At 41.9% G+C, this 26,298-nt stretch overlaps 2 protein-coding genes across 5 annotated transcripts in view; one reads left to right on the plus strand and one right to left on the minus strand.

Moving 5' to 3' along the window:
- Positions 1 to 16,058, plus strand: part of LOC135898505 (uncharacterized) — a 50,304-nt gene extending 34,246 nt beyond the window's left edge. The window contains exons 5-6 of one of the 2 annotated variants that reach the window (XM_065427463.1): positions 7,418 to 7,490; positions 13,214 to 16,058. In XM_065427463.1, coding sequence (XP_065283535.1) covers positions 7,418 to 7,456 — 39 coding nt within the window. In that variant the 3' untranslated portion in view covers positions 7,457 to 7,490; positions 13,214 to 16,058. Of the gene's footprint in view, positions 1 to 7,417; positions 7,563 to 13,213 lie in introns of those variants that run through there. The other variant, XM_065427462.2, reaches the window with a different exon arrangement.
- Positions 16,059 to 16,199: 141 nt separating this feature from the next.
- The window catches only part of coro (protein coronin), a 40,209-nt gene continuing 30,110 nt past the window's right edge, over positions 16,200 to 26,298 (minus strand). For all 3 annotated transcript variants that reach the window (XM_065427468.1, XM_065427465.2, XM_065427467.2), the window contains exon 12: positions 16,200 to 16,606. In XM_065427468.1, coding sequence (XP_065283540.1) covers positions 16,328 to 16,606 — 279 coding nt within the window. In that variant the 3' untranslated portion in view covers positions 16,200 to 16,327. The remainder of the gene's footprint in view (positions 16,607 to 26,298) is intronic.

Consider the following 26,298-nt stretch of genomic DNA (forward strand, 5'->3'; position numbering starts at 1 on the left):
AATATTTTAATGAAACTTTATCATTCAAGAAGCTTGTTTACATTTTTGTACATATGCAACGGCCATGGAAAAATCTCAATGATGCTGTCCTTTGTTACAATGTATTGCACAGGAGCAGCTGTCACCCGTCATGTATTGTGAGTAATTGCACCAAAATTATAGTCGCAACTGAGAGCACATATAAAAAGCAGGAGTTCTGCAAAATATACGAGGGCGAGTCAAATGAAAATAAGCCAGTGGGAATATATCAAAAATGGGGTACTTCATTTAAAAGTCGTCTCCATGAGCATTTGGACATTTTCCCACTAACGAGTCGCGTGATTCCTGTCTCATAAAACTGTCTGTAACTGACTCATAAAAAGTCTGTTACTGACTCTTTCACATCATTGTCCAACACGACTCTGGTTCCCTTGAGCTGTTTTTTCAAATGCCGCAAAATGTAGAAGTCACAACGCGACAGATCTGGGCTGTATGCCGGATGTAGCAGCGTTTTCCAGTTTTGTATTAACCGCATCAGCGATGTGAGGACGAGCATTGTCGTGGAGCAAGATGACCCCATACCTCAATTTTCCACGTTGTTTGTTCTTGATTATGACATGCAGCCGATGCGTCGTTTCACAATATCGGAAATGATTCATGGTCTCTCCAGGTTTACCAAGTTCAATCAATAATAGCCCAGTAACGATCGAAAAAAAAACAAAAAAAAAACAAGGAAGTCAACACCTTTCCGGCAGAAATGACGGCCTTTGCTTTCTTTGGGGGGGGGGGGGGTGAATTCAAATGTTTCCACTGTAAGCTTTGCGTCGTGTTTCAGGTTCATAGTAGTGGCACCATGATTTGTCTCCAGTCACAACTGCAGACAAAAGGTTGTCACCCTCATTGTCATACCGTATTAGATTAGTCAAGGCAGCGCTGAACCTCTCCGTCTTCTGGCGGTGGTTCATAATCTTGGGCATCTAGTGCGCCCACAAGAGCCGATAACCGAAATGTTCATAAATTATGGTGTGGTCCGAACCATGACTGATGTTTACACGCCCTGCCAATTCATCGATGCTTACCCTCTGTTCTTGTCTAATCAGCTCATCAGCCTTTGTTGGGGGTGATTACATGGCGGCTTTGGCCCGGTCTTGGATTGTCTTTGCAACTTTCACGTCCTTCTTTGAACCACTTGCTCCAACGCTTCACAGTGGCCAATGAAATACAATGTTCAATGTACACGGCAGCCATACGGCGACTAACTTCTTTTTGGGAATCACCTTCAGCTGTCAAAAACCTCAAGACACTGCACTGTTCAACTTTTGGAGTGTCCATTATGTCACGCAACCATGTTCAACCCAGTGTATGAGAGCATTAAAGAGCCTTTATGCTACGCACATGCCTCGCACATAATGAACCGAGCCATTATTTCGCAGGGTGGGTTGGCTCACTTTCATTTGACTTGCCCTCGTACATTAGAAATGTGAAGATACAATGGAATATACAAATGCGAAAATACAGCTTGATAAAGGGCAAGAAAGTGTCACTAGAAACAAAGTTCACTGCACGTGTACACAACACCTCGCAACAAGATATTTAACATAAGTCGCCAGTAAATCTACATATCTAAGAAAAAAGTCATTATCTGTATATAATGCGTCAAACAAGGCAAATAAACATGTTCCACAACCACATATTCACAGATCACAGCCCCCCTCCCTCCACTGCCCCTGATGTATCGTGCGTGACAACAGGCTGCGAGCTACCTCCCCACTTTACTCCTTTGTGCACCATCGTCACTTCACCCATGCCACCCCCCACCCCCACCCCCTACACTCTCACTCACACATGCAGCATGCAGTGCGCGGTCATGATGTTATCGCCCTTGGACTTTATACGGAGCACGAGGGCGACGGTGATGGCAGGAATGCGCCTGGAGTGTCCATATAATTGCTATCGCAATAATATAGTAAGATTATCAACCAACCAAAGTGTCCCATGGCCCATTACTTTCTACAAAAGAAGTAACAAAATTGAAATTTCCCGATGCGACAATTTCCTGCGCCACAACAATGTCCTTTTTTTTTTTGTGGGGTGGGGGCACATAAATGAAAAAAACGCAAAGGAAAGCATGTTGGCCACAATCTAATGCCTACTTTGGGCACCTAATGTGACTACCGAAGGAATGTCGAAGAAAACCTGAGACGTTTGGTCCACTGAGAACCATATGCATACTGCTAGGTATCCTACACCGGCGGGACACTTTTCTGGAGAGGTTGCGCTCAAGCAAATGCGTTGCCATCCGTTGAGTCCCCACAGTGATGGCGGCGAGCAACTACGCATTGTTTCTTTTTCTCGTCTGCTAGCGGAGAAAGCATCCAAAACTGCCAGGTTAAAAGCCACTCAGCCAAAAAAAAACGCACATCATAGTGCGCCACGCTGTGGTCAGGGCAACACGAGAAAAACACATGCGCTCTGGCTGGTGCCGGCAGCCCGCGAGTAGCGAGAACAAAAAAAAAAATTTAGAAGGCTCAATGTGTCCTCACAAATAAAAGTCAAAGTAGAAAAATAAATATGAACGTAGATACCTTTGCTGGCTTTGGTGTCTTGACATAGATGCTTTGGCGCAGGTGAAAAAAAAACATTATTTTCTGTGCCATGATGGCAAAAATGAACCACCACAATGTTTCGTCTCATTGGACCTCACTGCATGCTTTGTCAACTTGTCTGATAGTGTGTTCATCTGGGTTGTCTTGTTACGAGCTTTTAAATGTCAATGCACCTTTGGCATCAAATGTTTATGACAATAATAAATCCACAAAGTTACAGAATTGAAAATCTAAAGCACGACCTTGGAAAAGTTAATGCACCTTCCGCGTCAAAAGTTTATGAGAACTTTATACCTCTAAAGTTTCAGAATGGAAATCCATGCACTCTAGAAATCTTGTGGCCTGCCGCGACGAGCCCACTCACCATCAAAACGCCCTTAAACCTTTCTTCTCGGATGGGGGGCTCCTTGCATTATGTGACTCCCATTGTATGGGCATTGCCACAAAATCCAGCCGGAGTTAGCAATGTTCCCGCTGGAATGTCATTTATAGCGTGAAAACGAAATTGTAGACAAAGTCCAGAATGATTTCCGGTGCTGGGGGTTGTTTTGGTCGGCAGGGCACGACAGCAAAAAAAATTTCGGGGGGGGGGGGGGGAGCCCCATAAGTCCCCCGTGGGTGTCTCCTGCTGTCTTGTCCTTATTACGAAGAAAGGTGGCTCTGTTCGCTTCTGTGTAGATTACCGGCACCTTAACAAGATCACTCCCTAAGATGTCTATCCCCTGCCCCGCATAGATGACGCCATTGAGTTTGCAAGGTGCAGAATCCTTTTCTTCATTAGATTTGTGGTAGGGATATTGGCAAACGCCAGTGGCAGAAATCGACTGGCTGAAGACAGCATTTGTCATGCCTGATGGCTTATACCAGTTTAATGTAATATTTTTTGGACTTCATAATGCACCTGTAACATTTGAGCGCATGACGGACAGTTTTGCATGGCTTGAAGTGGCACACATGCCTGTGCTATCACGATGATGTTGTCTTTGCTCCGGACGTCGCCATGCACCTTCAGCGGCTCAAAAGTGTCCTGACATGCATAACGAATGCCGGCCTACAGCTGAACTTGAAAAAGTGTCGCTTTGCAAGACAGCTTACAATACTCGGTCATGTTGTATCCAAGGACGGCGTCCTCCCTGATCAGGCCAAACTTCACGCCATTGCTGAATTCCTAAAGCCAACATCAATGAAAGAACTATGTCGTTTCATTGGACTCTGTTCCTACTTCAGACGGTTCATTAGAAATTTTGTTGCCGCCATATCGCCCCTGACAAAGCTGCTCAGAAGCAATGGCACTTTCTTCTCATGGTCGTCCGAGTGTGAGGACACTTTCACAAATCTGCGCCATCTTCTCACTTCACCCCCAATTTTGTGCCATTACGACCCAACAGCCCCTACGAAAGTGCACACGAACGCCAACGGTGTCGGCCTCGGCACTTTCCTTGCGCAACGTAAATCCGCATTCGATGAATACGTCATTGCATACGCAAGTCGAACACTGACAAAAGCCAAGACCAACTACAGTGCGACAGAGAAAGAATGTTTAACCATGAGCTGGAGCATTAGTAATACCCCTGTCAAGCGGGCAAGTTAAGTGCACTTACGGGGAGTGCCCTTCGGGACCTTGAGTGACACTTAAGGCTACGGGGTGCTAAACGGGAAAAAAGAGCATACTTGCTGTAAAAAAAATGGCGACAGACTAAAATCTTGTTTTTTGAAGATGTAAATTAAAATTAAAAAAACTTCTAAAAAGCGATTGCTTTAGTTTTATCATTAATAAAAAACAGTCTTAATCTATATTTACTCAAGAAACAAAATATTTTATCATAAGAGTGTTGCAAGTCAAGGCCAGCCAAGACGAATGCCTAGCCAATCTAGAACAAGATGATGGCGTGCGACGAGTTGGCATTTGATCCTGCTGGAACAGAATATCAGCAAGTTCTGTTCTGATTATTTTGTTAAAAGCTGTTCTACAGCTAGAATGAACTTCTGTGTCCTTTTTCTATGCATTACATTTTGTATCGTTGAAGCCACTGGCGGCGAGGCTACGCACTCGGCCAGCAAAGTGCATTCCGTGAATGCACTCCGATCATAGTGAACTTTTCTGTGAGTACAGTCCACTTGCGACATTTAGATTTGGGAAAGTGCAATTAAAACTGAGTGCACTCTCCATAAGTGCACTTAACTTGCCCGCTTGACAGGGGTATAAGTTCCGTCCTTATTTATATGGGCATTCGATGTCGTCACAGACCATCATGCACTCTGTTGGCTATCATCAATGAAAGATTCTTCAGGCTGCCTTGCTTGCTGGGCACTTCGGTCACAAGAATTTGACAGCAGCTACTCGTACTGAAATAGATGCCAGCATTCTGACAGCAACGCCTCGTCACATTCTACCTTGCCTGACGTTTCCTCTTCCTTAGCATCTCAGTCTACTATTTAGTCCATTGGCATTGGAACCATCGCTTCCGAGCAGTGCAAGGACCACTGGATTGTCTCCCTTATAGACTTTTTCTCCAATTTGTCAACACAACTGACAACTCGTGCGCTGTGTCGTCAAGCTCACCCTTTCATCTTTCGCGATGACCTGCTTCACCGACGTAACTATTTCTCATACGGCCACCAGTGCTTATTGGTAATACCTCAAAGCCTGCGCTCCGAAATCATCGCATCCTTCTATGCTGACCCACAGTGTGGCCATTCGGGAGTTTTCAAAACTTACCAGTGTCTTCGACAACGGTACTACTGGTGAGGGACGTACAGCTATGTTAGAAAGTTTGTCCCCTCTCTCCCTGATTGCCGCAAATCTGCTGCACCCCCCCCCCCCCCCCTGTCTCCAAGTGCTCTACAGCCTCTACCTTGCCCTGTGAAGCCATTTGGATGTGTTGGCATTGATTTGTATGGGCCACTTCCCCTAACTGCTGGGCCATCATCGCAGTTGAACGTCTCGCATGATACGCCAAAACCGCCACCTTATCGGCAGCTACAGCCCACGAAGTTGCGTTGCTCCTCCTTCGCACGTTTATTCTCTGCCACGGTCACCCCAGGAACTGCTCAGTGATCACTGGTGCACCATTTTGTCAAAGTTGGTCGAGGCCATCCTCAATCAGTGCCGTGTTGTCCATCAGACAACTACCGCCTATCATCCTCAAACCAGTAAGCTCTTTGAATGCTTCAATCATATGTTTGGAGACATGCTTGCAATGTATGTCACCTCTGACCACACAAATTGGGACCTCATTCTACCCTTTGTCAATTACGGATACAACACTGCAATACAGAGCACCCCTGGCTTTTTGCCATTTTTCATATTGTACGGCCGCCATCCGTCGCACACTAATAACACAGTTCTCCGGTACCATCCTGATGCATCCAAGTGTGTGCCTGTTTCTGCCACTGCAAGACATGCTGAGGAGTGCTGCAAACTTGCATGGGCCTAAACTTTATCTGACCAGGACTGCCAGAAGAGCAGCTGTCTGACAACACCGACACGCCCACTTTCCTTCCCGATGCCCTTGTGTGGCTGTCAGTTGCTGCCTATGCAGCTGATCTCTCTTTGAAACTACTGCCCAAGTACAGAGGCCCTTACTGTATCATAGAGTGCACATCTCCCATGAATAATGTCATCGAACCAGTGACTCCTTCGGACTTGTGCTTTCGGGGATGAGATATTGTCCATGTATAGTGCCTAAAGACATACTGCGGCCCACTCATCATGGTGAACTATTAGGTCGGCAGGACGGCTCCTTTTCATTGGTGGGATTAATTGTAGGGAAGACGATGAACACTGGCCAATCATCATCACCAGCGCTGGGCACGGGGTTCGCCGCTCATGCTGGGATTCTTGCTGCTGCTTGACCACCGCATTAGCCACTCTCAGTCTGGAGCCAATAAACCTCTTCAGAGTGTTCTTAGTTCTTGCTAACCTTTAGCAATCTTAAGATCCTAAGTTTCAGCAAGCCTGAGAATTCACTTTAGTACATGAAAGATATTTTTTTTAATATGCATCACTTATCTGCCCATCTCTCGATTATTTATTCTTGTACAATGTCTGCCCCTTCCCTTTGCTGTTTTATTTTGGCACTGAAGGGACTGGGGTTTTTAAAAAATGTGGGTAAAGAAATCATTGCTGAACCCTGTTGTACTTGTCACAAAAAACTTTAAGATGCACAAAAACGCTGTTGCTTGCTAGTGCTGCGCAGAAATCCAGACATCAAGGAAGAGCTTCCTATATTGTGCACCTTAACTATTGTATTTACTTGAACCTTAGGACCCCATGTATATATATATATATATATAATATGAATGTGCCAACCAAGGTAATGCATATAAGGACTATGGTAACAACATGCTCAATGCAAATAAAACAAAAAGTACACCTAAGGAGAGACTATCACTTCCATCTAGGTAAACTCACAATTCAATGATTTATGCTCATTTACAACTTAAGATGATAAATAAGGTAGTTGACAAGGTTAATTACCACTCAGCATAACTGTATTCGTGTATAGTCATATGTGCAGTCACTTTACGTAAAGCTGTTTTGCCTGCAACATCGCTTGCTGCACTTGTTACTCAATATCTCCTAAAAATTGTTCCTTTTGTACCATAGAGTCAGCTTGCAATCTCAGATGTTAAATGACTTTGCACAATATTGGCTTGAATTCTGACAACCTGTATTCAAAAAACAAAGGGTGTGCTTAGTTAGATTAGCCTACTTCTTTTTCCATCTTTTCCGTTGGGTTGTGTGGGTTCTTAAGATTTGACTAAATTCCATATGTATGAATCGAAAGAAGCTATAAATGTATTGCTTTTTTCTTCTTTCTCTCTTTTAGCCAATCTTGCCCCGGCCTCCTCCACACTACTACAGATAACCCAAGTTCACCCTGGACTCCTCCATCTATCTGGGTAGCATCGGCTTTGACAGCCTCTGGTGGTATTCTTTGTTCAGGGCTAGAATATATACTTTTTTAAAGTGCATTTTGCATATGTTGTTTAGTATACAAGGCATGCATTCTTGTTGTATTGAGCTAATAGTGTATTCCGGGCAGGAAACAAAAACATGCTTGCTTGTACCAGAATTGTAACCCTGTTCTGTTCCTGTTGGCTCGAGCAGAATACCAGACAGGTACATGTTAGCCACCTAAGCTTCTCACCCATGATAAATGAGACCTTTATTGGCAAAGCTTGAGTGGCACTAGAAAATCAGAATCAGACTTGGCCTGACGAAGACAAACCTCCCTATGCAAACATTGGTTCCAGAAACATCCTTTGTGCAACTGCTGTTGATTACTTCAAGTTACCTTGTTCCAGTGTACCTCGGTATTGTTCACAGCACAAGCTTGCCAATTTCATCACACCAGCCAGGGCAGCTACATTCCAGTGGAAGCAGATTGCAGAAACACTCAACTAAAATTTAGGTGCGTGTTAAGAAACACCGGGTGGTCAAAGTTAAGGAACGGATGAACCCAGTCTGCATTGGGGCATAAAACGCTATCACTTTGACTGGCTTTGAGACACATCTTACCCTTTGTTCCAAACCTTTGCAATCTTTTCATTAGTTTTGTTACATGATGGGGCATATATTGGATTGATCATATTTGGAAATATCACTTTTGGCCAACACTGATTGGCTAATTAAGTTAGTTGCCATTATGGCTGTCATTCCAATGAGATATTGAGCCGGGTACTACATCACGCAACAGTGAGTTTTTCCCAGACATGGTCAACCAAGAATATTACCCCAAATATGCTTCTTGTGCTGTTTTGGTACTTAAGATGAAAGCCGCCATTTGCCCGCTTTCTTTGCTCGTGTAGATCAGGTTCACAATGGCAAAAAGGAGCAGGCAGCATAATTGCATATTACTGGTGAAACATTTGCCACAACTGAAAATGTTGCATTTGACTTACGAGTCCAGTACTGCACCACCCAGCATATTCGTAATGGTAAAGCGAGATAAAAGGCTTGTGAAGTGGTCGCACCTGCAATAGCCTTGCCCTGCATTGAACAATAATCTCGGAACTAAATTTTTTGGTTTGGCCTGCTTATAAAATGCACTCATAAGTTTTACAGCTGTGTTGAGCCATAAACAGAGTCAGATTTTGGCACTTGCAGGTGATAATTTTCTCAACTTAGATGTGTTTATACTGTAGGGTTTTTTTTTTTTTTGTTAAGATAAATATGGCAAGTTTTGGGAAGTAGTCAGCTTTAAAAAATGCAATACAATATCTGGGTGGGATGAGGGGGAACAACCTGCACCTTCAACAAAGGATGTTTAAGGGCCCATATAACACAACTTACTGCAATCCCAGTAACTCAGTTGTCCAGCGCCAAGTGTGCATAATACAAGCACAAAAGAGCGAGCAGTTTTGCATGAAGGGTCATTCTTATTGGGCTCCCTTACTTATGGAACATTCAGCAGCAGCACAAATGTCTGCCCTTTAGGAATTGGGAAATTTGATGTGCTCGTAAAAGCACTATAGCAATAATATCCCATGCATTGGCAGAATGGTTCTTTTAAACTTTGCACTGTCATGTTTTAGTGCAATTATGTTCTAATCCCATATTCTGATATGTGAATTGCCACCTTTGTACAACTCGAGGCTAATTCACTAACCTTTCTACAAAGCAGTGTATTCCAGAGTTAAAAAGAAATGCCTTAAGAGGAAGCTTTAGCTCGGGACCAACTCTGACGCAGCCTATTCAAATACATGTAAAACGCAAGAACGTTTTTCTGAGATGACCTCTGGACATATTTTAATGAAATTTGTTGCATTTGAGAGAGAAAGCTAAATTCTAGTGACTGTTGGAAGCAGAACTCGATTTAAGACCTCAATTTTGTTATGAAGATTTTCAAAACTTTCTTAGTTTGAAAAAAATAGAAGCACTAAGTTTACAAATTAATAGCTCTGCATCAAGAACAGATATCGCTGTTCTGTAAACGGCATCCACTATATCATTGAAAGTGGGCAAATTTGATATGTCATTTTATAGCTTATGTGAATTTGTTACGTTGTGTACAAAGATTCTGCAAAAGCTCTACTTCCGTATTACTAAGTTTCTTTAGATTCATGTGTAACATATCAATTTTGTCCGCTTTAGATGCACTACTAGATGCAATTCACATAATTGTGATATCGTTTTTCATTGCTGAGTTGCAGAGTTGTAAACTTGATAGTTTGGTTTTCTGACATTTTTTTTGCCACTTTTTCATAAAAAATTTACAACCTAAATAAAAAATTCAAGACCTACAGTCATTAGATTTTAAGTTTTTCTTTTAACTCCTTGAGGCACAGAAGTTTGTTTTTGCAAGAAAACTCAATTTTATTGAACAAACTGCACAAGGCCACTCAGAAAATAGATATAAGAAAAACCAAAAACATTTACATATGGCAGCAATGATGATCTGAGATGGTCACCTGAGGTAACCACCGTGCTGGAATGGAGTCTCCGTTCACTTTCTGTGAAACTCGGCAAAACATTTGTGTCCTCTCTTAGACAGAGAGGAATGTTGCACGTATCACACATCCATGTCGTCCTTGATGTGTTTGCTTTTGTGCTGCATTTTGTACACTGCCTCGGCGTGCACCTCTTGGGTTGGTGCTCTGATTCTGCGGCATGGACAACTGGAGCTACATATGGCTTCCACCTCTTTATTTCTACTATATGGCTGCTTGATTGTCTTCCTTTTGGGGAACAGACTTATGCTTTCGTGGTCAATGTACAGATTATATCTCTTCTAAAGTCATTCAACCTCATCTTCTGAACCCCTTCCAGTTCAGTGTATATTAGGAAGGCGTTCACGATGCAGCCGTCAAGGAAATGGAAAAAAATTCGGTGCCACCATTTTTTTTATTTCCAATCAATCTGATCTTGGTTCTTTCGTTGGTCGAATTTGTCAACAAAATTCATGTTTTGATTGTAGTCTTGTAGCGCATCTGGGCAGGCTACCTTTGTGAGCGTTCCATCCTTGTTTTTTTCTTTCTACCTGAGACTGAAGTGTAGGATCGTGGTAGTTTTACAGCATGTGCACGGTTCGCTTGTCCTTCCACTTCAGGCACGCCAAACCGTCATCACTAACAGACCAGTCTGTGTCGCCTCTTTCCATTGTTTTATCCGCCTGCAGCAGCGGTAGGTGTTTTCGGTTGGCACTGACCATTCCACATGAATATATGGTGGCATCTCTCAACTCCTTGAGGAGTGGGTAGCTGATGAAGTATTTGTCGAAAAACACACGGTGGTGCCTGCCAGCACAATCTTCAGTAAGGCTTTTTACAACCCTGACACCCAACTCACACTGCACACCATTGTCCGACTTTCCAGTGTAAATGTCGAACTTGAGATTGCAGCCATTATTGGCACACAGCATCCATACCTTGTACCCTCGTTTCACGGGCTTTTTCGACATGTATTGCTTGAGCGAGCTTCTCCCCTTGAATTTTATCATCGACTCGTCAATTGCCAAAAATGCAATTGGCAAATAGCTGGCAGCAAATGTCGCCGACAGTTCATTCACGAGTGGTCGCACTTTATACTGCTTGTCAAAGCGCGGATCTCCCCTGCTCGGTTGCAGATTATTGTCATTTATATGGAGATAGGATAGCAACCATCCAAACCGATTCACGGTCATCAGGTTTGATATGAACAAGTCATGACGGTCTGGACCAGTGGTTTTGATAACTCGGGGATCTTTTGATGCCCATCAAAAGATTTATTCCTAAAAATGTGCGCAACTCTTTCGCTATGGTTGGCTTGTACGGCTTGCTTTCTTGCTGAGCATACAGATTTGTCTGAAATGCTAGCGATTCTGTGAACGAGTCTCTCCACAAAATGCAAAACACTTCGAAAGGAGTGTTCACTTCAAGGTCATGAATGCGTTCAGGGACACCAGTTTGGCACATAAAAGAAAGGGGCAGAGATACCCTGTAGCTCTGACTCCATATAGGGACTGTGCCAGGAGTGTGCAACGTTTCTTCTTCACTTTCCAAGTCCGATGAATCACGCACGGCATGAACACGGGCTTCCTTTGTGGCACTGGTATGCTGACTTTTAGCAATAGTACTCGGCTCCCACTCGTTGTCACTGTCATTGTACACCTCACCGCCAGCATAGCTGTCAGGATCCGATGGAATGTCTTCAAACTGGGTTTCTGCAAGGGAAAGCAAAATTATGCAACATGACCCTTCAGGCATGGTGGTCACCTCAGGTGACCACCATCGTAATGCTCATCCACAGCACAATTAGGCCCTGACGCTCTGTGTCAATTGTACAGCAGCTCTTCTGTACATGCAAGCTATAAATTATATAATTATTAACGCTATAATATGTGTACTCACCTTGAGGTTTGTAAAAAAGCTTGAGATCAATCCCGTGTGGCTGCATTTCAATTGCTGCATGTAAACAAACAAAAAGGCAATATAACCAAGGAGGTGGCTCCACCTGGTATGAACAGCAAGAAAGTAGCGAAAGAAACCGGCACTATTGGTTATGAATTTTACCACTGTGGGGTGCTGAAGAAAAATAATGAGAAGGTGGTCATCTGAGGTAACAACCTTGCTGGAAAGAGTTAAATGCAACAAACCTCGCCAAATTTGGTGCAGTGGTTGCCAAGAAAAACGAATTCTCCTTTTACATGCATTTAGATAGGAGCACCCGAGCAAAAGCTTCCTCTTAAGCCTAAAATGTGTGCTCTCTTGTAGCTGCTCAGCCATACAGCTTCTTCTGTGGCATTTTGTTCTGCTCTGGTTGCATCTTCATATTACATACATAGTTTGTAAGAAATGCTTCATAAACTTTTGCTTTTGTCACTGGTGTCATATTGTTACCACTCATGCCAGCTAGTGGAACTAATGTGTGCCACTTTATTTGGGTAGAAAGAACAAAGATTATTCCCTTACAAGTACTACACAGTACCTTTATTGTCATGTCACAAATGTTAGATCTAGTTGTAACATATCTTGTACATAAGGGACTTGCCAATTGGTGGCCATGAGTTGTGAACTGGTTCAACATTGGTCACTGCCCAAAGGGCAAGATTTCAGTGTAAATAGCCTCTCATATTTGTGCAGTACTGTGTGTGGTGTTCAAAAATACATGTAAAGTCATTATTATTATGAGTTGTGCAAGCAGCTCTTTTAAGCTATGTATAATATTTCCACCTTTAAAGGGACACTAATGGCAAATATTAGGTCAAGCTAATGTGACAGATCAGTGCTTGAGAACGTCTAAGGCATATGTATTGTCGCGAACAGAGCTTTAATAATCGAGAAGTTGGGGTAAATGCAGGACACAATTAGAGACTACGCGGGACATTCAAGTTCTACCCCGATGACGAAGGGAATACTCATTTTGTCGCAAGTACTCAACCAGTCATACTAGAAAGGTCATTGTATTGCATTATAAGGCAAAAGAAAATGCTTCTTGCCCAGTTCTACTTGATTTTTAGAAAAAGAACTCATTGACATCACCCTCAACAGATGATCGAAAGGCTTCGTTTTCTTCATTCTGTGCTGGCCGCACTTTCGCGTTTCCGTAATTTCATTATCACATAGTGCTGCACTGGTTTTGCTGGCTCGCGAAACTCGCACAAACTGCAAGTAGTAGAGAATGCCACGTCCATGTGATGTCGCAGGATTCCCAAAGAGTCCAAGCCACTTGACCAAAAACAGCTGCAGTGGTAAATCCAAGTTTCTCCATGGCCGTGCAGTTGCGCTTTGTTCAGAAAACCATACCGCCCTCTGTTCGGTGCCGGTTTGCTCGGCGACGACAGCAAAGGGCTGTGATGGCATATGCAAAGTCACCACTCACCGCTTGGGGGCGCGCAATTTGAATTGCTCAAAAGCTATGCGAACCCTTCAGATGCAATTTTCTTGCAGACTGAGTCTTTTCTTAGCATGAAACAAGTGCTGCGAGCTTTCTGGAATGGTATTTTAACAGTCCATACCGACTTAGTATTTGCCTTTGTGTCTCTTTAAGGCTGTTATTATGCTAAAGGGTCTTGTTACTTCCCCACATTTCTCGTATCATCTGTGTTTGTGTTAAACGACTAGTCCAATTCTCATGTTGCACATTTCTGTCTGAGTATTGTCCCTCATGTGAGGTCATGCCGTGCACCTGCTACTATACCAGGAGATTATGCAACAAGACACCAGTGTTGCCATAACCTTCCTCATATTTCTTGAATCTTTGAAATTTGATCTAAAGCACCTCGTTGATTTTGTGTACTTGGGCCAAAGTGGCAGCAGTGATGTTTCACAGGATACAAAGATTTGAAAATAGTATTTACCTCCGCAAATTTCAAGACCCTCAGACATAGGGCTTGCTGTGTTTTCCCAAGGGTGATGACTCAAAACTAAGTAATAAAACTTCATCAGGAACAAAGAAAAGCACACATTTTGCTGGAAGTTGCAGCCCACATTTTGTAGGCTTTAGTCATCTGTTGTCTCATCATCGTGTTTGTGCACCATACCTTGAATGTAGCTTGTGAAACGTTACATGATGTCCTTATCTCATGCTTGTTTAGCGGGAGCATAGTTGGGCTAGGATAGTTGGTTTATAAAAAGCACTGTTGGTCAAACTTCCAACCTTTCTAAGCTTCATTCCCTGTACAATGAAAGCAACTATGCCTTTTCAGAGTGGCTATGTTGCCTTTCTTTTTTTTTTCCCCTCTTATTATTATGTTCTTTGGTAATCATTATTGTGATTACTGTATTCTCTTGATATAAAAAAATTACAAGTTGTTTCTTTAAACTTTTCGGAATGTGGAACAAGTATCCTATAAATGGCATCAGTGTGAATATTAATGCGAAGCAAATTAAAAAAAATTGTGTCAGTATTCTTGATGGCAAGGTGCTTAATATTCAGAGTCACTTGCTAGTAGGAGCGTGAGAATATTCAAAAGTTTCGAATAATGAATTGAATAGTGTCTTATTCGATTTGGTCTTGGAATCAAATAGTCACTATACGTAAAAGTGGATATTCTTTAAATAATTTTAGAATATTTTGCAATGTCAACTGTGCTCACTTAAACATAATATTGGAGCAAAAGTTTGGTAAATTGTCACCCCCACAGGGATAGTATAGACATAAAATGTGAGAACTTGCATAATGGGCAGGCTACATCTCGTAGATAGCCATACATTAAAGGCTATACGGCGATCATTCGCACTCTCTGAAAAATCATGTGCATGCGAAGAAACTACTTGTTTGCTCATAATTCTCCATTTGTGTTTTAATACGTGAGTATTCTTTGGCAAGTAACCCAGCAAAAATCTATCTGTCATGTGAATAGTGTAATGCCTTGTATCTACACAAAAATGCATAATTTGAAAAGTTAGGGCATTTAATCGTTATAGTAGTGTAAATATAGATGATCAGTAGCTTTATGAGCGATAAAGAATAATTGAAACCCAAAAGAACTGATAGAATTCTGTTCACAAAATCATGTCCGTAACGCGAAAAGTGACTGATTAACCGGGGGATACGTAGGGCTCCATAGAAAATGCAAGGGGGTGCCTATGTTAGGGGTGGGCCAACTAACGTTCGAGGGTGGGCCAACTTCAAATTTGGGTCTGGCCAAACTTTATTGGGGGGTCGGCCAACTTAGGTTTGGCGGTGGACCAACTTACATTTCGGGGTGAATCAACTTGAAATTTTGAGGTAGGCCACATTGAAATTTGGGGGTTGGCCAAATTGAAATATGGGGGGTCGGCTAATTGCAATTTGTGGGTGGGCCACTGATATTTGGGAAACAAAATCAAAAAGTGACAGCGGATCCAAGTAATGCTTACGCATTTGTAGACAATTCTCAGCATTTCTGAATAAATGCTTCAAAACATACTGTGTAATGACAGAAACTTTCTAATATTAAGAATACTAGAATGTGAACAACATTTTATAATTACTGTGATAACAGTTTTTCATTATTCAAAAACTATTCAATTCGATTAGTTCTTGTCACTATTCGATTTCGTCTCAAAAATCACTATTCGCACACCCCTACTTGCTAGTAAAGCTTGAAGCTTGCAACTACTTAACTTGCAAGCTTGACGTAAGCATGAATCTGCATATGGCAAGATTGGGACATAATGAGCAAGTGCGATTGAGTAGAGCACAGTGTAGTGCTTATGGTGGCTCGGTGGCTGTGCTGCTGGCAATAAGGTCGTGGGTTCAGTGCCTAACTGCAAAGGCCACTATATGGGTGTATATGCAAAAATGCTTTTGCACCCTGCTTTGGGTGCACATTAAAGAACATCGGGTGGTAAAAATTGCCTCAATGAACTGTGTTCCAGTCTCTGTCATAGCCCCAAGTCCCATGAAGTAGTCGGAGCATAATGTTGTCTAGCTGGTGCCTAGCTTCTAAAATGAGTAGTGTAAATAAAGACATGAATAAGACTATTGTGCATGTCTTCGTTTGTGCTATCCATTTTAGAATGTGTGATTGGTCGTAAGTTGTTAAAGGAATGCCTTCGGGATTTGCGTGTTCTTGTGCTAAGTGCCAGATTAGTGAATTTGTGCTATATTCACAATATGAGTACTTCGCATTTGACTTATAGTTAGCTTTCTATATCTATTGTTGTGTGGCAGTTAGTGTCGCATGCAATATCATGAGACAGTCATTGAAAGAGGTTACTTTATGTAAGGTTTGTTGCACAAACTTCCAGTGTCACACTTTACTGCACTGGGTTGAGAAACAAGGATGCTGCAACTACTTGGGGGACCCTTGCTGCCTAAGAAAGTCTTGTCCTTATGAAGCATTTGTGGGTAAACTTAGTTGGGACCTTGTGCCACTTTCTCGGCTGCGCATCAGCGGCCTGGCAACGAGATTATTCCAAGCACGATTCATATTCTGCAGAAACATCATCACCTTGCCATTGCCACTTCTACAGTGGTCACCATAGGGCACATTGTCCTTTTTGGCACCACCTTGCAGTGTTTTGCAGGGCAGGCTCCTTGGCGGTGGGTAACACAGGCTTGAACTTGTCTCCGACTTGCGCAAGGGATGGCCTTCTCCAGTGGCGCTTTCCTGTAACGGTTGACAATTGAACTACTTTGGTAGCAGATCTTACAGCATCAGTTCGCTTTGGACATGACTGCATTTTCTTTCTTTCAAACCTTAAGTACAAATGTGAAGTTAATTTTTCTGATTTAAAAGTCTCATAGCTATGACCATACCTACCATGGCAGGGCAAGCAGTATTTATTGCTGTCATCTACACTGCAGGCCAAAAACTGTTAAAATCAAGTCTGTAGGCACAAGTGATACATGCCTTTTTAGTGTTACACTGCACTTCTCTCTGCCTTGGCCTGAATAATTGATAGTACCACTTTGAAATCCCAGGTTCTGAAGCTCAATAGTATCTTATCATAGGGCTCAATAGAAAATTTCCAGATATTACAATTTCAAAGACAATAGGAAGTAGATTTGCTAGCTGGTGCATCTGATCAGCAACTCACAAGAAAACTGTTTGTCAACTATGTCCTATCTTTGTAACTTGAAAAACTGAAATCCAGAGGTAGAGTGAGCCACTATGGTTCATGTCAGCCAAATAATGGCCCCCAAGCTATGGTTTCATATACCATGTCAAGAGAGAGTGATGGTTTCTGCTTCGCAAGTTATAGCTTTAATGAAAATAATTTGTGCAAATTACATATAAGTTTGGATGATGCTTTCTTGGCCTGCAGTGCAGTGGGTGTAGCACTCCTCATTTGCAAAGTTACAAAGGGAGAGAAGTAAATCCAGCAGTTCTGAGCACTGCAAAAAGTTATTGCACTGCCAGAGATAAATTTGTAACATTGATAATTCTTTCTTTAATATTGTGTGGCTCCAAGCATTAATTATCTCAAACAGCATAAAAGCTGTGCCCCAGGCAGCCTTATGTAACTGCGGGCCTATCCCTGGAATTTCAAGTATTTGATCTATGAAAAGCAAATTGAGGTCAGCCTTCTGCGTGGTTGCAGTCAGTTGTTTAGGTGAATGAATACTTTTTTAACACTCTTGAATTGTCCTGCATTGAGGCTGTTTACCTCCAGCTTGTTTTGTTAATCAGCTTTAGGTAGTTTTACCTTTAACCTGCCACAGTGGCTTAGCAGCTATGGTGTTGTGCTGTTAAGCACGAAGTCGCGGGATCAAATCGCAGCCACAGTGGCCACATTTCGATGGGGGCAAAATGTAAAAACACTGATGTCCATTGCATTGGTGGCACATTAAAAATTCCCTAGTTATCAAAACCCAGAGACCCCCCACTAGAGCGTGCCTCATAATCAAATTGTGGTTTTGGCATGTAAAACGCCAGAATTGAAATTGAATTCAATTTTCCCCTTAACCTAAACACTTAATAAAAGGTAAACATCTTGTCTGCCATGCTCTAGGCAGTTTTCTTTTTCCTACTTTATCAGAGTATATATAAATATTGACCTTTGCTACAGGTCTGCATAAAAGCAAAACATTTACCTTCTTAGTCATGCTTTTGTGTCAGTGAATGAATATTGTTGTAAGAGTACCAGTTGAAGATTTTGGGTGCAAGCAGGACAATTTAGTAAGCTCATTTTACCCAGTTACATCTGCTGTCAAGCTTTTTCCTTACTGAGGTCACGACTAAATACCTGGCGTATTTGCTACTACAAGTGTTTTAAAACCGGGCATGTGACAATATATGCAATGAAGCATTAGGGAAGTAACTCTGCAAGTTTGTTGCAGATGTAGCCACAAAAGCATTTTTGAGTGCACAGCAGGTATTCTGTGTCTAGATTTTGATTTGAGTACCGTATACTCTATGCAATATGTTAACATAAGATTGGTAAAGGTTTTTTTTTTTTAAGCCTTGCACCTGCACAGAAAATGTCAGCCGAGACGACACGAAACCAAGATGACATGCAGGCTTGAAGCAGTCATCATATCCAACATTACACCAAAACTTTTTTTTTCTTTTCCCATTATCCCCCGTAGAGTTGAACTGCCCATGGTTACAACATAACAATATTTGTTGGTAGTGTCAAATGGACACACAAAGGGAAACATCAAACACTTATTTCCCCATGAGGCATGCAAATAGCAGTAACAACTTGCACGGGATAGGCCACAAGATTATGAAGATATCCATTCTACTGAGCCCACCTCTCGTTACTAGGCTTGGTGCGCACACGCACCGATTTTCGAGGTGCGAGCGAGTGCTGGCAAGTGTATGTAGACAAGAGCGCAGGTGAGGGCCTGTGAGCATGAGTGTGAATGCCAGTGAGCAATCACAGGACAAGTGCTTAACAAAAAAAAAATGTTTTTCTCAAACTTCTGTGATGCACAAACTTTCTTTTGCCAAAGGTCCATCCCATCTTCACAACATGCTTTGCTACACGATTTATTTTACAGATTTGCATTTTTGCAGCCTCTATCACTCTATTTGCAGTGATTGCACTATGGTCACTGCTGTCCTATTTGTGTTCTCGTATTTTTATTATTCATTGCCAGAGCCTTTAACATTTTAGAGTTCCAGAAAGGGAGCAGCAAATGGTTTGAAGTGCTGCAATACCCTCTGCAGGTGGTCAATCTCTTTTCTGCTTCGTAACCACTTATATGATAACGCAGCTCATGTCCAAAGATCTTCTGTGTGAGAAAGAATTTAATTGCAATGTTTTTGGCCATCGCCTACGTAACCACAATATCGAAATCTTGTATAGTCACTTGTATGTGTTTATAGCAGCTGTACATATGTGCTTATGTGTTTATAGCAGCTGTACATATGTGTTTATAGCACCTGTACACTTAGCCAATCTGTCAAGTATCTCAATTCTTGAATATCATGTGAATAAAATGTTTTAAAGCGTGAAAATAACGCAAGAATGTACTAGTAAATTGAAGTGTAACCTTTTCGATGTATGCTGTAAAAAAAAATGAAGGAGGGAGGGAGAAGTGAGGCCCTTAGCAGCAATCAGTAGAGCTACATTTGTCAGTGGAAATATAGAATCTTGCCTACATCCCATTTTTATGTACAAGGCCAATGTCCCACTTGTGGGAGCAGTGTATGCATCATGAAGTAAAGGAAATGTTGAAAATTGTGCTGTTTTACTGTTTCTCTTGGGTGTTCATATTGTGGTGAAAAAAAAAGAAGCAGTACAAAATGTGATTGTAGCAGGTTATACTCATTTTCTGCCAAAAGAAATGACCAAAATTAAATTTTTAGGAGACTTGCTCCACTAGAAATTTCCACTGTTTCCGTAGAAAGTTGTCGTCGATAGTGAAAATTTTCCTACAGCTAAATTGTTGGCAAGTAAGTTTTACCACCAGTGGCCTCTCTATCAGTACAGCCAAACCTCGATATAACGAAGTAAAAATATAATTCGGTTTGTCATGCTTTAGTTTATTGGCGCATTCTATCCTGCTATCAAGAAACCAAAAATGCAGAATGCAACCTGATATTGGCTATAGCAAAGCAAATTTTTGTTTGTGCGTGCTTCAAAATATATATTCTGATATTAAAAATTGGAGTATGCTTAAGCTTCGCTTAAGAGTGAAATGCGATAACATACAAAGACCCACCAACTGTTTGTCATGCTTCCTGGCAAATGCAGCTTATGTAACCGTAACGTTTACCGGGAAACGCTGGCAGCAAACGCTATGCACGAAGGCAAGCTTTCTGGTAGAAATGCAGCCTCTTGCCTGGGTGGATATCCTGTTATTGTTTCGCACTTTTAATATTTCAGTCTGAGAAGAGCTAACATAAAAGATGCGCTGTTTTTTTTTTTTCCATTACATTTCTGGGCTGCCGTTTTCAAAATTCTGAGAAATAACTTTGTAAAGAGTGAAAAACAAGGTATGAGCAACCTTGGCAGTAGTAGAGTGGTTGGGTATGCGTGGTTCAAAATTTGGTTAGAAATTCTTTTTTTCAAAGCAATATCCGACGCTGGATTTTCTGCGGAATGGAGCTCTTGACGTTATTGCATTAAAGATGTCAAATACAGTCGCTAACCGATTTTTCACATGCCAGAGTTTTTTCGACGTGCGATTCCTGCGGCACTGCCACCTAGCACCAACATAAAACTGGTTTTACTGAAATTTTGATTGCTGCATGGTGTTTCGGGCATGAATTTTGCATGCAATGCAGCAAACGTGGCGGCCATTAACAAAGTCGCCACCATATCGACTGGCACAAAACCACAACCTTGGTTGCCGATGAAGCAACGCTGGTTAGGCTTAGCGGGAGTAAGCAGTGCGGCTGGTGCCAAGCTGTTGCAGGAAGTTCGCTGCCAATATGTTCACACACGTTGACTTCATCGGCAATTGAGCGGGAAGCAAGATGTGCAGGCTCAACCGATGGCCATAGTGGAGGACCCACGTGCGGTCTCCTCAGTGTCCAAAAAGACTAGGCTGCATGCACATCTTGGCCTGCAGTTTAGCTTAGTTACAGTGCACTCGGCAAGCAAACATGCCGAGCTCGCATGATGACACCGATCACACTGGTGTGTATTGACAGTGCAGTGTGTGTGAATGTAATTTATTGTTACAGTGCCTTCTGTCGGCACAGCAAGATGTCGTCTGAATCCACAGGAGACCCTTTACTGGCCTGTCAGATGCACTCTGCTTGCATTTCTTTCGCATAGACATCATTACAATTTATTTTCACTGATATCACCACATGTATGCTTAATCGGATATAACGAAGGTATTCTCTTGGCCGGTGTGACTTCGTTATAATGAGGCTCACATCTGCAGGGGAAGAAAGCACTATAGACTCTCTTTCAGTAGTTCCTCTCATCACTGAGGAATTCTCTATGGGCCTCCTAGACTAATTAAGAGGGTGCGTAGGAAACTACACAAGAGTGAACCCTTCTTAAAGGTGCTCTTCCGCACCTTGTCTGCTAGTGGCAACTGCTGCAGTGTAGGAGGCGGCAGCATCTACGCAGACTCAACAATTGCCCAGAGAGATCAGCTGTTGTGATAAGAGCGGTGAATTTTGCTCCGACATCAATAAAGCATGCCCATTCAAGTACAGATCGAGGAGAAGGAGGGTTACAGAGTATTTAAAAGAAGCGCCCATCCATCAAGAAATATCGCACTGCGGTGTCTCGAAGTAGCACCCGCTTGGTGTCAAGCCACCCTACATCGCACGAGATGGTGCAGTCATCTCTCAACCCTCTTGTAACATCCACTTGTACAGAACGCACTCGCTGATTTTTAAGTGCAGATGTTATATTTAATTACAGAGTTTGTGCTTGCACTTTTCCCATATTCTTTCTGCACTGTTCCAAATGCATTCAATGCCAGCTGCTTCGTTCCTTTAGTGCAAAAGCATAGCTTGGAACAGTACCGCACAGGGCAAGTCTGCGGACACCATTTTCGCGAAGGACAAAGCATTACCCAGCAGGGTGCCCTCCACAGTGCGGTGGCTGTGTCGACTACACATGAATTTTGCCAATGTCGAAACAATTGCTTGACACTTTTTAAATGCAAATTAATATACGTGCGGCAGCTTTGCATTAATTTCTTTTTATCTTTGCACGTAAAACTCGAACAAGTGGGAAAATGTTTTTAGTATCATAGAGCCTTAGCAAATATTTTAATAAAAAACAAAGTAAAATAGTGCAGGAAGCCACAGCTGCAACCTGCAGAGAAGCTTTTAAGAAAACGCCTGGCAACAAGATCACTTGTCAAGACCATTTAGTCAAGCTGCAGGTTCTGAACTATGGCACTAAATTTCCCTGCGTAAGAATACGCACTAGTAGCCTCATAGTTTTGGCTCTGCTGCGAAGAACTGCTGAAACAGATCAGGTAAGAAAAAGGTTGAATACTCTTTTAACATCCCAAGAGAACTATTAGCTGCAAGACAAAAAAATTTGAATACGGGCACTGCTGTGGCTATCTTCCTCTGGTCCTGTCTAGCACTGCTTTTTGAAGATGTCGCTCGACCAACACTTCGTAATCTTTTTTGAAACTTTGGCTTAGTTCTTACACACTGCAATCACATTAACAAAAAGAAAGTACTGTGGAAAAGAGTACATTAAATGCTAAAAACTCCTAGCAATGTGTCCATGAACTGCTGAAGCAGGTTGGTGGCTCTTCAGAAGATAAATCTCAATCTGCAGCATGGCAACGGTTAAAACTTTAAGGGGCCTTGAAACATTTTTGAAAATAGCAAAAAGAAAGATGTTGCCATTTACAAGGCTCCTGTGAGCATGTGAGCCAATTATTATTTCACTGCATGCAGCCAGTAATTTACACTCTTGTGCCAAAAGCAATGAACAGTCGCTTGCTCTCGCATCTGCAACGTCATACAGAGTCATCAAAAGCAGTTCGTCAACAACGCTGTTGGCTGATTTCGTGATCGCACAACATTTGCAGTAATGCATAATTGCCAATTTTTAGTTAAATAAGTGAAAAATATATTTGCGTTCTTGAAAAGGCAGGAAAATAATTTCATCTTTGCACTGCACGTAGCTGTGTCTGATGCACGTGACCTCCAATGGATCACAGCGGCATGCTGTGTCGCATAGTCTACCGTGGCCGCCTCGGGGTGCCTAGACGAGCCAGGTGCCTTGATACCAAGCCAAGTTGGTTTTTTATTCTATGACCAAGCCAGGCAATGCTGCTATCTAGGCACCGTTATGCTATGGTCCTTAGAATGCCATGGTCCTTAGATCACACTTATGCCCTCATTGCGCCGGCGCAACACTCAACTTTTGGCAGGGGCTTTACCCTCTTGGCTTCTGTGCTGTGTAGCTCCCAGCACGCTAATGAAGACGAAAAAGCCGGGTATCGCTGCGAGAATTCCACTCATAGTTAAATTAGCAAAATTTTTGCAGCATGATTCATAGGATGGCATAGTTTAATAGCAATGCCTTTCTATGGTTAATTAGAAAAGTGTTTCAGGGCCCCTTTAAGGCATGATATGCAAGAGCTTATAGTCGTCCATTAATGAATCACGAAGTCTCATGGCAATATTGCTAGAAGAATCCTAGCCCTGGTGCCTGCATGCACAGTCAATATTTAAGCAATTATGAATACTGTATGACAAGCAGTTCATGATTTTGCCTGAATGTCATAATTTTGGCTTGCCAATCCAATCTTAGTGGCTACTTATGCTAGCCTCATTGATGCAGTTGGCTTGCCAATCTTTGTGGCTGCTTATTGAAGCTAATTCATGCACCAAAAATTATCTTTTGAAATGCACATAACACAAGAACCTCGGCAAAAGAAACCGGAAGAAAATTATGCATATTACAGAAAAAATCGGTCTCGCTCTTGATAAATGTACAAAAATAAGGGGGTACGAGAGGCTCAATTTTTTTGTTAATCACAATACAAAGAAGCAAAAAATAAAAAGAGGCATAGGGGACGCGATGCATTGATTGTGATGCAAGTCAACACCATCGCACCATTCAGGCAGAGTCAATGGTGAGGGTTTAGACTAAGGCAACAGGCGTAAAACTGTATAATTTTATTTCACTGAAATCAGCAAGAGTTTCGTGATTTCTTATGCACAGTTTGTTGCGTGTACAAAGGTGAAAAAGAAAAACACCTCAAAAAGTTCATTCTGGTGAACAATGCACACTCACAAGACTAGATGGCAGACCCAGTCTCTCCAAAAAAAAAAAACAAGTGGGGGGAAGGCACTTGCGCAATAAATATTTCTGCTTTATGCATTTCTCAGAAAGTCATAGCAAAGTCACCCTTGGCACGGTAGTTGCTAAGACGTGAACACGAAACTCTTTTTCCGCCTTCCATCTCGATGATGCTCACAGCTAATGCACAAGTTTGGCATTAGATATTGTAAGCAAACATGGTATATATGTGCACAATGGCACCACTGTTAACTGCACATTAGCCTCATGTGGGCAAATGGAATCACAGAAAATTGCATGAAAGAAAAATGCTGGCATGGGGCCTCATGAAAAGCTAATTTCAAACAATGGGAAACAGACAAGTGCTTCAATGAGACCCTGAGCAAGTCAAGCCAAAATGCCAAGCAACAGTCAGCACATTGTTTAGCTGGATTTTTTGCGATGGCAAAAAGGAAGGGCCCCCTATTCTCGTGCATAACTGGCACATGTAAGCCAATTTAGTGCTTCAACTCTGTGGTACAGGGTCCAATGTTTTGTGACATTCTGCAAATGGTACTGCTCACAATGCCATGTTTCTCAACAAGACAGGCTGACAACTGCATGCAAAGGTGTGAAAATGGGTAAATTGTAATTGCTAGAATCAAAATGATTGCCCACTCTCCAGAGGACCCCAAATGTATCCACAAACTACTAAAATAACTGAAGCCCTATGACATACATGATGTAGAATTCACATCAGCCGCAAACTCTTCATTGCACTGCCCTAGTATGGGAAGACTTTTTTTTTTTTATCATGCTCCAAACTACAAATGTGAAACTACACTTCCAAGCATAAAATACAAGACCCAGTGAGAAATTAACAATTCCACACAGTGACACAGGTTTCAACAGCATTCTGGCACTTAAGGCAGTAGAACATGTACTGCTACAGTGAATGGGAAACGAAGTCATGAGGTTCTACTTGCAATGGTTTTGCACAAAAAAATATTTTCACTGCTTATGCTTCATATAACAACACACAAAACAAAAGCTTAAAAGCCTGTATATTCGTGACAGTCGAGCATTGGAGAAGCAAGGAGGCCTGGCCAGTATTAATTAATTGAACAATGAAACAAGAAACACAACCTAAACTTCTTCACTGCGAGTATACGCCGTCAAATACATAAACTAAGGTGAGAACAACACAGACACAGGACAAGAGATTGAAAAGGCTATCTGCGTGTTTCCTCGCTTCTCGTATATCTATTGTATGGGTGGGCAAATATTGGAAACTTTCGAATAACATGTCAATATAGTGTCCTATTTGATTCAGTCTTTGAATCGAATATTCACTATACATAAATCCAAATATTTCTCAAATACTTATCAAATATTTAAGAATGTCACCTTTGTCCAAATAAACATATTAGAGCAAAAGTACGGTCAATTTTCACCCCTGTGGGCATTATGTAAACTCAAAGAAACTACTTCCTTGCTCCTGCTCCAACTGTGCTTTTAATAAACAATGCTTCATAATGTGCTATGTAATAACAGAAATTAGTCATTTTTAAGAAATCACTGGGATGTGAACATTGTTTTATAATTATTCTGATAATGGGTATTCATTATTCAAAAACTATTCAATATTCAATTCTATATGATTCACTTCTGGCACTATTCGAATCGTATTTCATTCGGTACCAAAAATCGCTATTCATACATCGCTAAGCTATTGTACTGTGTTTCACTCTATTTCATATCTCCTGTACTGCTTACATGCTGTTTCCACTTCAAGACACAGATATCGCTGAGTGCGAGCGTTTGGACCATTTGGCGCCATTTGCTTCAACCAAGACAAACATCAGGGGTTCTTTTCATCACCACTGCATGCAGTAATATCCTCCAGGTTTCTTACACTGTGTAGAGCTATGTGAGGCTAGCACACACAAGTCGCCTGAAGAACAGTCGCATGTTCACTTGTGGAAAAAATTATTTGGTGGGTACTTAGGCTACTTCACAAAAATGTACTACCGTTCATCTATGGGAAAATGATATGGTGCAACGGCATCATTGTGGCCGCCATGTTTGGGTACTAGCAAAGTGATAACTAAAAGCAATGAATCAACTTGTTCAAGCACGTTGGCAACTTCTTTTGCAATAGAAAAAAAAAGGTAACAAATGGAGTCGC

This window comes from Dermacentor albipictus, chromosome 2 (assembly GCF_038994185.2).
Source record: "Dermacentor albipictus isolate Rhodes 1998 colony chromosome 2, USDA_Dalb.pri_finalv2, whole genome shotgun sequence".
Lineage (NCBI taxonomy): Eukaryota > Metazoa > Arthropoda > Arachnida > Ixodida > Ixodidae > Dermacentor > Dermacentor albipictus.